At 41.5% G+C, this 12,441-nt stretch overlaps 1 protein-coding gene across 1 annotated transcript in view; it reads left to right on the top strand.

The window, feature by feature from the left end:
- Nucleotides 1-12,441, top strand: part of LOC121925147 (disks large homolog 2-like) — a 1,073,267-nt gene that overhangs the window by 1,018,350 nt on the left and 42,476 nt on the right. Inside the window, exon 17 of the mRNA XM_042456961.1 lies at nt 11,548-11,616. Within this exon, the coding sequence (XP_042312895.1) occupies nt 11,548-11,616 (69 nt within the window). The remainder of the gene's footprint in view (nt 1-11,547; nt 11,617-12,441) is intronic.

The following is a 12,441-nucleotide window of genomic DNA, read 5'->3' as shown; positions in this document are numbered from 1 at the left end:
ATCGGTGCCACAGGAACTGCATGTAGCAGCACAGATCCACTCCCTGAAGGGAGCAAAAAGAAGTTACCCCAAGCAGCTCTCTGGAAGGGCATCATAGGTGTGGTGGCATGGCAGTGTGGCGGCATAGTGGCTCAGTAGCACAGCATGATGACGCTCCTTCCGTGCTGCACTGTTTGGGTATTGCGCCACAGTGGCATCATCATGGTGCATGCCATGTAAATGAGCACATGCCAAAATGGCGCCCTGGCAGGGTCATAGCATCGAGCATGCAGGCACTACGCCGTGACTCTGCCCACAGGCCAGCGCTTTTTGCTGGTCTGTACAGGTTTTCAGTCTCAAAGCTGCTAAAAGATCCCTTTGCTTGCTGCGTATGAAAGGGTTATACCTGAGGAACTCTGCTTATGCAACTGTGAATTGAATTTGGACACAACTGGATTCCAGTCATAGTCTCAAAAATTTTAACAAGATGTATCTTACATTAAGAACAGTTTGACCATGGAACCAATTGCATAGAAAGGTGGTGGAGTCTCCTTCTCTGGACTTCTTCAGGAAAAAGTCTGGAAAGCTACCTGCTGGAAATGCTCTAGCTAGAGTTCCCACACTGAGTGAGGAGTTGGACTCACTCAGTGGCCTATGAGGTTCCTTTTAACACTGTGATTTTATGGCTGAGATAACTCCCAGCATTCCTAGGAAGCATAGCTAATGGTGAAGAATACTGGGAGTTGCAGTCCAACTTAATCTGGATAGCCACACTTTCTAGTACCAAACCTAAAAGGAAACCTTGTGGGAGAATCGGAATAGCAGTTTTGGGGCACCATAAAAGAAGAACTATCCCTGGTAAATATGTGTAGTTGGAATAGATGTATGTGTTAGGACTCAGTTTAGGTGATGCAGTTACTAGGCCTCAGCATCTATTAATATTCAACATGCTCAAGCCCATGAGTGAAGAACAGGTGGCCCATATCCCTTCTTTTCACCCCCAAGACCCTACATGGCTGGATTTATTTATTTATTTTACATAAATAAAGGGAATTGTATTCCTAGATTGTAAAGGAAGAATGGTGAAGGAAGATTTTTTTTTATTATTATCATGATTCCACTCTTAACTGCCATAGCTCCAGTCTATGGAAGCCTGGGGTAAGTAGCTTGGAGAGTCACTAGAGCTCTCTGACTGAAAATTCTAAATATCTCTTCCTTAACTGAAAATCCCTAGATTCAATCAGGTGGAACCATGGCAGTAAAAGTGGAATTATGGTTCTGTAATAATGTCGTGTGAAAGGAAATGTGATTTCGAGTCATTTCCAGTTTTAGCGCATGGGGCAGTGAGCCCACAATGACTCTTTAGAGGTAGAACATGGTCTCCTTAACTCATGAAAGTGGCTCATTACTTACCAGTACTGTGTGCTACCAGTGAAGAAATGTATTTAATTTTGTTTAAAACGGATTGGGTTTTGAATAGTCTCATTTATGATTAATCCCTGAACAAAAACTTCATTTTAAGTTTGAAATTGTCTGCTGCAACCATCAAATTGGGTTCTACTTCAGTGGACTGGTTTGCTCTTTCCCCTCACTCTTATAAATGCACATTAAAGCATTTATAAATGCATTAAGGAAGGAAGATATATTGATTTATTTGGTTGCAGCTTTGCTTTTGAGACCATTAAAACAAAGCAAAACAAAGCCCTGAGCTTTGAGATAAGAGTGACTTAAAGTAACGAAACTCCAGTATATTTTTTAAGTATGCCAGAAAGATCTTCAGTAAGGCCCTGTACAGAGCAGCCTGAAAGGCCGGCATGGAGGCAGAGTCAGGGTGTAGCATCCTCACAACACACGTCCACATCCCCCCTGGGCGCCCTGACAGTGTGAGGTTGTCATGGCCCCGATCCAGCTAGGAAAGGGGCAACGTCCCGCCACCCCTTAGGGGTGGTCTGTTGAGCCCCTAAAAGTCTCTTTTCTTCATTGTGTGGTAATGGTACCAACAAGTACTGTTAAGCTTGACTCCATGTTTGAAGGGGCTGTTGGCAAAGTGCTGTCTTGTGGAGTCCTCTCATGTGAGTGGGCTTACAGCTAGAGGTGGGCAAACTGGTAGGTCAGAGGTAGGGTTTCCAGATCGCAGGGCCATAGGATGAAGAGAAATGTCAGGTCAAGAGTGCTGCTCTGAAAAGTACAGTTGGTCCTCTGTATCCACAGATTCATCAATCCACAGCTTGAAAATATTCAAAAATGTATATAAAACCTAAAAAACAAAGATTCATTTTGCCATCTTACATAAGGGATACCATTTTACTATGCCACTGTGGCCTGAAACAGACGAGCCAAATGTGGTTTCCCACCACGTTCAGGGTGTAGCATTTAGATGACACATGCCCTGAACATAGAGGGATGCCAGACCTGCATCATTGCCGAAAAACTGGGCCAAAAAGGAGCAGTAAAATGCTACTTCTTTTGCTGGCCTGGTTCAAAACAGCAGTGGCAGCCTGGATCAGGGCTGAGCACATGCGGTTGCCATGGCCCCAGCATGAATCGCGCTGATGCAGCCGTAAACTGCTTTTTTCAGCCTGACTCTTTCAGACCTATATTTAATGGAACTTGAACATCCACAGATTTTGGTATCCATGAGAGGTCATAGAATCATAGAGTTGGAAGAGACCACAAGGACCATCCAGTCCAAGCCTCTGCTATGCAGGAACACACAATCAAAGCAACTCAACCATCCAGGCTCTTCTGGATCATCCAGCCTCTGCTTAAAAACCTCCATAGGAGACTCCACCACTCTCCCAGGCAGCGTGCTCCACTGTTGAACAAATCTTACTGTCAGGATGTTCTTTCTAACACTGAGATGGAATCTCTTTTGCTGGAGTTTGCATCCACTGATCCATGTCCTAGATTCTGGAGCAGCAGAAGTGCTCTGAATCTCACCATTTTATTTCCCCAATATGAACTAACTAGAGCAATACACTGGGGTATTACCAGGGTGACTAGATGTCCTAACCACAAAGGAGGACAAGGTACTGCAAGAGGCAGGATGTTCAAGAAAAATGTAGGTTATCACCAAATAAAAACTAAAGGCACTCATATAAACATAAATTTATGCTTCTTAGTCATGCTCAGAATAGAGCACATTCTGGAATTCCTCCTGATCAGAAAGTTGAAATGTAGGACAGGTCCTTGAAAAGGAGGATGTCTGGTCACCTTGGGTATTACATGAAATACAAATACATACTCCCAAATTCAGCTTCCTGGTGCTGATTGGAGCATTTTTTAAAAATTAAGTGGAGGGAAGGTAGGCATGAATGGTGGTCTAAATAACCCTGGTCTAAATAAAATCCAAGTCTTGGCTATAGAATTATATTAGAACTAAGCAGACCTGCTACCCATCTTCCTTCCCAGCATCTGTTCAAGATTCCATGAGTAACTTTTCAGTTAAAAGCAAATACCTTTCTTTTTATTCAGGGAGTCCTTTTGGCATCATAAGATGGTTGGCGGAAGGAAGATTAAACCAGTTAAAACTTTATGTGTCCTTTATTGTTGTTTTTAATTGTGCATCAAGCTTCAATTCATATTTTGCTTTCAGTTTGTACTGCATCTTTGTTCATTGTCTTGAGAACCTTAGTTAGTATATTAGTAATGAAAAAAAATGAAATAAACTATCCAGCCATTAGTACCCTGAATTTCATACTCTTTAAAAGTGCAAGAAGAACTTCAACTTGCACAGTACAGAGGTAGACAAGGTGCTATTCCTTTTAACTTCCAGATAGAAGCTCTCACAGATGTAACCTCTCTTTGTTCTTTTGGCTACTCCTTGTATCTGCCCCCCCCTCCGGACTATGCTGATATTTTGCCATTTACCATTTTTTAATCTTATGACTATATTGTTGCTTGGGCGGGGGGGGGGAGGTTGCTAGTCACTTTCATAGTGTTCTCTCTAAGAAGGCTATATTTACTGAGCATTTCTGTGGCTCTTTACACACAAGTAACTCCCATCGTGTTCAATGGGACTTATTCCCAAAGTAGCATGCATAGCAATGGCAACCTTAATCAGGATCAACACCATCATTATAATAAAAATGATGCTCATGATTTCTCAGACTTTGCAAGCTCCCTTTGCTGAGCCTTTGCAAAGGACTTTAGCACCTCTGCTTGCTTTTAATCTGCCTGCAAGTCCTGGAAGATACTATTGCGACACCAGCAGTGCATGAATTTGCTTCTTCTGTATTGTACCAAGATCAAATTGCAACCCTAGTTTAGATTCCATAATTGGATATAGCCTCTAATTCAATATGTTTTTATTTTTGTGTTTCTTTCTCCCTGTGTATGTCCTCCCTCTTTATTTACATTGTGAGGTTGCTGTGTTTTGCATGGTTTACATCTGAATGCAATCCTTTGAATCATGCAGTCTTATACCAGTCACCTCAGGGGTAGGCCCTGGTCAATTTAGTGGGGCTCACCTCTAGGTAAGTGGGTATATGATTGCAACTGAAGTTCACATTTTAGCACTGCTTTAAGTGGCAGAAAGAGACTTTGGTGTTTTCAGTTGCTGTACACACTGCTTATGTAAAACTTGAAGATCCTGAAACAAGTGGCTGAGCTTTAAGTTAGTGGAAATCATAGCTGGGGAAGGGGCACCATCCAGCCTCCCCTCAGACAGGGGATTAAAACATTATTTTGTCCCCAAATGCCCCTAAGGGGTGAAGAATTTCACCATGCTTCCCTCTCCAAGTGATTTCAGGCTCAGGAAAGGCTCTTTTCCTCACTACAGGAAGGGTTCTGGTTCTGGATGCCTTCTTAATCACTTTCTGTTGGTAAACGTGCTCTCCTGAGCCTAAAATTACCCAGAAAAAGCCAGCAATTGGCAAAATTGCCCCCTCCCACCATTTGAAGGCAGAATAAAATAGAGAAATGTCTGTTGAGGGGTTGTGGCCCTCTAAAGCAGTGGCATCTCAAGGGTGGGTCTCACCCAGTGAGGTAACTCTTGGTGTCACCCCCCCCCCCGACCTCCTCCCATACTGCACAATACAGAATCCTTAGTAATAATTTTGTACAATGTTATTCATAAATCATTCCCATTTATCCTTGGATGTAATGGCAATAATTGTGACAGAAGCAATTGGCAAAATTAAAATTATACTTTTATATTACAGTGCCATATGTTCAGCCTAAATGCACATGTACGTAGTTCCATGTGGTTAAAGGGAAATTTTGGTTAACCGTGATGATTTTAAAGAAAAAAATTATTTAAAAAAATAATTTAAATTTTAAAAATTTAAAAATCCCCAAAGCCTTTCCTTTCTTCTCCCACTGAGCTTCACTCCACCATCTCTTCTACTGAGCACCAGCTTTTTTAAAGAGACACAGGCAAATAACAAAGCCCATTTCTGCCAAAAGGCAGATGTTTGTGAAGCAGTGGTGTCACCCCACCCTTAGGGTGTCACCTGGTGCATTCTGAACCCCATCACCCCCTAGTGACGCCCCTGTCTAGGGTGCTTAGGGGGACCAATGCAGCTTCCAGCTGACAACATTTATGCAGCCCTAGTCTCAATAAAATAGGAAGATGAAGAGGAGTTGAGGACAACATCTGCCCCAATCTACCCAATAAATGACAAAGATTCTGTAGTTTAGAGCATAGCATAAATGTTCCATGGGCAGAGCTAAGCTATATCTCTCCTCTCAACCCAATCAGCTCCAACTCACCATATAGTTGCAGCAGCACCCCAGATGGAAATAATATTTAAAAATGTTGGCAAACTGGTGAAAAGCATGTTTCCCAAGTGCTTGGAAAACCCTGACAAGAAGAATCCTGGACTGATGAAAATCTGCAGTTTGGAATTTAGTCTGCATTAAAAATTGCACATGGTTGATTTTCATAGAAAAGAACTATGAGCTTTATCACACTATCAGGCAAATGGGATTTAAACGAGAGTTAAACTAGAGAAAACCAGGAAATGCCTGATGTTTATCACATGACATTTCCTGGTTTTTTTCTAGTTTAACTCTCATTTAAATCCTGTTTGCCCGCTAGTGTGATAAAGCTCACTGTCTGCGAAGTAAACAGCATTTTCTGCCCTGGAAGTAATATTTATGTGCTGAATTGCAAGGAGCCTTTGAAAACTGTATGGTTTTTTTAAGGCTTTCTTGCAGTGGAAGAATAACAATGAAATTACCTATTGCTCCTTTTCAGAAGAAACTTAGGCCAGGTCTGTATGAACCAAATAACATGTCCTCCCCCACCAACTTCATCCCAGATTCTGGTGCAAACTGTACTGACAACATATGGCCAGTTCAGCACTGGACCTGCATTATACCACCCTTAGGCACGTTACAGACCACCCCTTTGGGGCGGCCTGTAGGCGCTCCTTTCCCCGCCGGATCAGGGCCTCAGCTGCCAGAGCAGCAGCCTCCAAGGCTCCGATCTGCTGCTTTCCAGGCCACAGGGAAGCGGCAAAAGGCTGCTCCCCCACCGCCTGGAAAGGGGTGTCCTTGGAGCTTCATGCCCCAAGGACACCCGACGGCGGCAGGGAGGAGAAGAAAGGGGCCGCTCGGTCCCTTTGTCCCTTGCGTCACTGGCGCAGCCATCTAAAGGCTGTGCCAGCGACGCAAATCACGGAAGGAGCTCTGTTTCGGAGCTCCTTCTAGAGCCACGGAAAGGGCGCTCTATGCACCCTTGCGCGGCGCAAAGACGTCATGTCCACGCTGCCCGGTTTGGAGGCGGCTCATTCGTGACATCGTAATGGCGGCCCCTATGTGTATAGGGCGCGCCATTTTGTACATCCTGGGGACGTACTAGGGTTAGGTGCGTGCATAAGGCATGCACTTTCCCTAACCCTAGTACATCCCCAGGATGTATTTTACGCCCGTCTGTAACGGGCCACTAAATGGATTTTAAAAACTCGCCTTTTGCCCCAGATTTTCCCATAAAATCCAGAGCCCTCTTGTATAATATGTGGCAACTGTTTATGTCCTGCTGCACCTCCTGGCACAGGTAGACATGTGATAGATTGAGCACTTGTGTATGTGACTAATAGGAGGCCAGCCAATGCTTATGCACTGCCCTGAGATTTTTCAACCACTATTAGGTTGTGTACAGTTTTTCAAAGACTTTTAAAAACAAAAACAAAATCAAGTTTCATAAACTGATGTAATGTAGAAAAGAGGTAAAGTCTCAGAAAAAAAGAGATAATTTTATTCTTGAAAACAGCCTAATATTCTTATAGCCTTCTTCAGGCCTGCTGAAAGAAAAGGGGACCATACATAGGTAACAGTAATTACACCAAGAGACAATTCAAAGATATTACCATCTTAATCTGTAGAATCAATATGTGGACAGATCTTGGAGCACCTTTGAGACTAACTGAACGAAGGAAATTGGGAGAATGAGCTTTCCTAGAGTTCAGTCTATGAAAAACTACTGAAAATAAAAAATAGTTTAAAAAAAGTAAAAAGTAGTAAAAAGTCTACTGAAGTCTACAAAAGCTCATGCTGCCAATTTCTTTCTTTCAGTTAGTCACAAAGGTGCTACAAGATCTCTCCACCAAGAGACAAGTTAGAATTTACAAAATCAAAATCACAAAAAGATGTACCTGTGCAAAGGGATAATGATACTGCTTGTTACTAATTCATTTCACAGTTAAACATGTTGGACTATTTTGTTTTTGCTTACTGCAGACATTATGTGTTCCTGTGAATTGCTGTAGCATGCTTCTTAAGCTTTATTGGAGTTAAAAATGGCATCAAAATTATACAGCTTGTTTCCTGTTTTGTTTTTTTTTAAGTCATTTCATAGCCCAACATCTTTGGTAGTCTTCCTTTATACTTTCCCAGGTGGAAAAGAAGTCCCCAAGGAGTTCTGTTTGAAAGCTCTGTCAAGATGTCAGACAGACATAACTGATTTTCCCAAAAGACTTGTGGAAATGAACTGTGTTTGACTTGCACTACATCAATGTATCTGTCTTATGCCAGCTCAGTCTCAGTGGGCCACTCTGCATCTTCTGTTCCATTCAATTAACTTGTCAAAGTCATCTGTACCAATGGGGAAAATGGAGAGCAGCCATTTTAATTTTTATCATGTTTGTCGGCTCTTAGAAATGTTAATAAAACATTTTGTTTACTCATGGTATTCTGATCCCAAATCCATCTGCTCCAACCAGACAGGAGCTGTAAGGCCTCTGCTACGTAAACAGGGTTCGTCTACTTGCAACGAATGTCTCATTGGTTTGTATAAATTAAGCAGTCCCCTTTAGATTAAGGATGTAAAGCTTTACTTATTTTTTAATTGTAGGCATGAATTATGAATTTTCACACATTTCTCCCTGCAATCCAACAATATTAAATATTCTGTGCAACCGTAGACTATTATTTTTTTGTTTGGCGCACTGTCCAGGAATATTCATCCTCACAAAAATACACTTGAGATTTCTGCAGAGAAAACAATGGCTAAGATCAAGGGCACATTGCATGTATCTCCATATACAGAATGGCACGCAGATTGTGCTATGTGCTTGCATTGAATGACAACATGCTGCAATTGCAGAAACACCCCAATGGGTAACCAAATGCACGTGTGCATCACATGTACACCATTGTGCACTGATGGGCATATGCCTCTGTGTGCACAATGACAGTGTGTGTGCAGTTCCACTTTCACAGTCTTGAAATGAGTGTCAGGTTTCTGCATGAGGAAGAAATGTCCTGATGCTTTCATAGGAGAACCTATGCATGTGTAAGACACTGGAAGCATTCCAGCCAATATTTTTGTACATGAAACAATGATTCTTGCACAGAAGGTAGGTTTTCTACATGGAAAACTCTGTATCCTGTGCAAAAAAATTATTTCCTTATCAAAACAATAAAAAAAAACCTTGTGCATTTCTGCAGAAATGCAATTGCCTGGGAGAAATACAAAACTGAAGAACTTAATATATGCTCTTCCTTTACTCTATGGGGATATCCATAGAGTATCAGTTCTCTTTCATCAGCAGCACTTTGAATAATAATGCACATTCTCCACATCCCTAATCTAGCCACCCCTCCACTGCATTAAATGTGTCAACTTATGAGCACAGGAAACTGGTGTGCATGGTGCAGAGGGCTCATAAGTATCCACATTGTGAATGACTGGCTATGATCCAGAGTTGAGTGAGACAGGGGGAAAGAGATGATCCTTTACCCTCAACAGCAAGGATTGCATAGAGGACTGAGTGATTTCAGACATGGATCTGGCCTCAGTGGATTAGATATGTATCTGTAGATCTGAAGATGTCCCTGGCTAATCCTGCGCTTGGTAGCTCCCGTGAATCACTTAATGGAGCACACCAAGCCAATGGAAGGCCTACAGTTTTGACAGCATTACATGGAAGCAGTAATTTCACATACCAGTTCATCCAAATAGTACAGAGGAGGAAAACTCTGGTTCTTGGGGCTAATCCATGCACAAAAGGTCCCGCTCCAACCCATCTCAATACTTTCCTCTCTCTAAAGTTCTTCCTCAGAGTGAACAAGATTTCCTAATGTACCATTGCCTTTTCTTATGAGTGGTGATGATGGGGATACCCTACTTTCACATTTTCAGTTGATGATTAGAGATAAAAGAGCATTCCCTCTCAACCAGAAAAGTAAGAGTTGAGAAGCATAATCCTTCTGTTCTCTTCATATTTTGTGATGGTGGCTATTTCAGGCAGAGTGTTGCCTTTGAATAACATTGAACTGAACTATGTCCAGGCCCATGTCACAACTTTTTTTTTAAAAAAATGAACAAATCAGTAGAATAATGGTGTTTCATACCATTTTAATGCCCATGGCTCCATGCAACAGAATCCTGGAATGTGTAGTTTTGTAAGATATCAGTAGTCCTTAGAAGAGAAATCTAAAGGCCATGTAAAACTACAAACCCCAGGATTTCATACGATGGAGCTATAGCACTTAAAGAAGAGTTAGACTGTGTTATTTCTACAGTGTAGATGCACTCTAGTTCTTTCACTTTGCCCCGTGGATGTAATTTTCCAGCAGAACTGATAACTGAAGTGTGCTGTTAAAAACAAAGAGAGAGAGATGAGACAGTAATACCCTAGAATGCATAGTAGTAATATTAACAACCTTAAGACCAGGGTCCCAAGCATAGTGCTATGCATAAATATGGGGGGAAATGGGTATGTATGAGTTCAAACCTGTTTTTGCTTCAGTAGTTCTCACCAATGGAGAGAGAAACTGCTCTGTCCTGTCATTTAGCCCAGTGGTCCCCAAATGTGAGTTTCCAGATCTTAGACTGCAAAGAACCTGTCTGACCATTGGCCACATTGGCTGAGGCTTCTGGAGGTTGACATCTAAGCAAACTCAGTGGACCTTATCTGGGGATCTGCTGATCTAGCGTGAAGCCCTAGAAAGCTCTTCCCCATGATAGCAGGCATTATTGGGCTGATATTTTGTCCTGGTGATGCTGGAGACTAAATCTGGCACTATCAGTGTAGAAATTCTGCACTTCACCCTGAGCCACAGTTCCTACCCAAATAACTCAAAATGTTAGTGGCAAAGCTGAGGCCCTCCAAATGTTGGTGGACTCCAGTTCCCATCTACCATACCAGCCTGGCCATTGGGGAGGAATGATGAGAGTTCATCAACCTATGGAGATCCATAGTTTTAACAAGTGGCTTGTTAGTTCTTCAGTGGAAGCTGCAGTTGCATGTGTCTGCATATATTGCTACTTGGGATCTCAATTCTATTTTAGGTAAGCCTGTAGTTCTTGTTATAGTAAGATGAAGAAGTTATATGATCAAGAGTCCACTGATGTGGACTGATGTTTTTTCATTCCTAGGGATGGATGGAATGTTTTTAAAATGGTCAAAAATGTGTTTCTCAAGTGTCAGGGAATGCTGATGAGAAGAATCCTGAACTGATAAAGCATATTTGCAGTTTGGGATTTATTCTGTGCGAAATGTATATTTTTAAAATATTGTTTTGCACAGAAAACATGCAATATTTCTGTGCAGCAATATTATCTTCTATGTGGAAACTCTAGTTACCTGCACAGAAAATGCCATTTTTGTGCAAACCACAAACACTGTGTGCAGACATGTGAATTTTGCACAGAACACGCCCCTAGCTACAGCATCTTCTGTTTAGAAAACAGCAGTTTTTACATAATATTTATGCATAAAAGCATTTTTTTTTCTGTGCAGAAATTCAGTTTCGTATGCAAAAAATGCTGGGGGATATTACCAAACAAACAAGCCCATGTACATGTTCTATGCAGAAAAGACCCAAACTGCAAATAGGTTTCGTTTCTTGCAGAAGAAGGAAAATTGCAAAAATTATGTATTCCTTCCCTTGAGAATTAGCAATAAATTGCATTCCTCTTCTTCATTTGTTCTTTCTCTCTCTTCCTTTTCCCCTCCCCTCCCCTCCCTTCCCTTCCTTCTTTTCCTTTCTTCCCTTTCCCTTTCATCCCTTCCTTTTTTCTTTTTTTCTTTCTGTCTTAACTTTTCTTTTCTTTTTTCCTTCCGCATTCCCTTCCCTTCCTTTCCATTTTCTTTCTTTCTTTCTTTTCTCTCTATGCAGTCATTCCCAGCACAGCACAGTCAACCGGCCACCCACAGTGAGCATACAACGGAGCATTTCTGTGGAAGGGTAAGAAAGAGTAATGAATCAGTTTATTTGTATTGTGATTACTTCTTAACATTGATTCTGTGTTTCAAAACGGAATGCATGTATTTATTAGCAACTCGATAATATTGGGTATCTCTTAATAGGTTTTCTGAAGAGCTCAAAAGACTCTAAATATTTCCCCCAGGCAGTCTCTTATGGGTAGCTTACAGATTCAGATCCTCTTAGACTGCATCCACATTGTAGAAATAATCTGGTTTGACACTCTGGTGACTGTCCACTATCCAAACTACAATTCCCAAATTCCATAGCATTGAACCATGGCAGTTAAAGTGGTGTCAAACCAGATTATTTTATTTCTGCAGTGGGGATGCAGCCTTAGTTTCGGAAGCAAATTTTCCTTTGACCTCATGTTTGCCCCAGGCTCAGAAAAATCAGGGAATGTGTTTTGCCCACAAAAGTTTTGATGATGGTTTGAGACAACTGAAAAGATCTGTCCATTCAGTATGAGGGCAGAAAATACTACTGTCTCAGTAGTGTTGTTGTTGTTGTTACATTTATATCCCCCTTTCCCCTGGTTGGGATTCCTGGTGGTTTACAAGAGATTAAAAAACTCAGTAAAAATTCAAAATAGACAAAAGTTAAAAGATAATTAAATCAAAAAGATTAAAACAAGTATAAAATAAAACCATATTTTAAAAAACAACAACAACAACAAAAATACATAACAGAAAGTCCAGCACATTGTTTAAGTGGGATGGACCTTGTAAACTCAGTGCTCAAAGGTCTGTTGAAACAGAAAGGTCTTCACCTGTCTGTGAAAAGGAAGTAAGGAGGCCTAACCTCTCT

Source organism: Sceloporus undulatus, chromosome 3, assembly GCF_019175285.1.
Source record: "Sceloporus undulatus isolate JIND9_A2432 ecotype Alabama chromosome 3, SceUnd_v1.1, whole genome shotgun sequence".
Classification (NCBI taxonomy): Eukaryota; Metazoa; Chordata; class Lepidosauria; order Squamata; family Phrynosomatidae; genus Sceloporus; species Sceloporus undulatus.
This window is presented reverse-complemented; position numbering and strand designations above follow the sequence as displayed.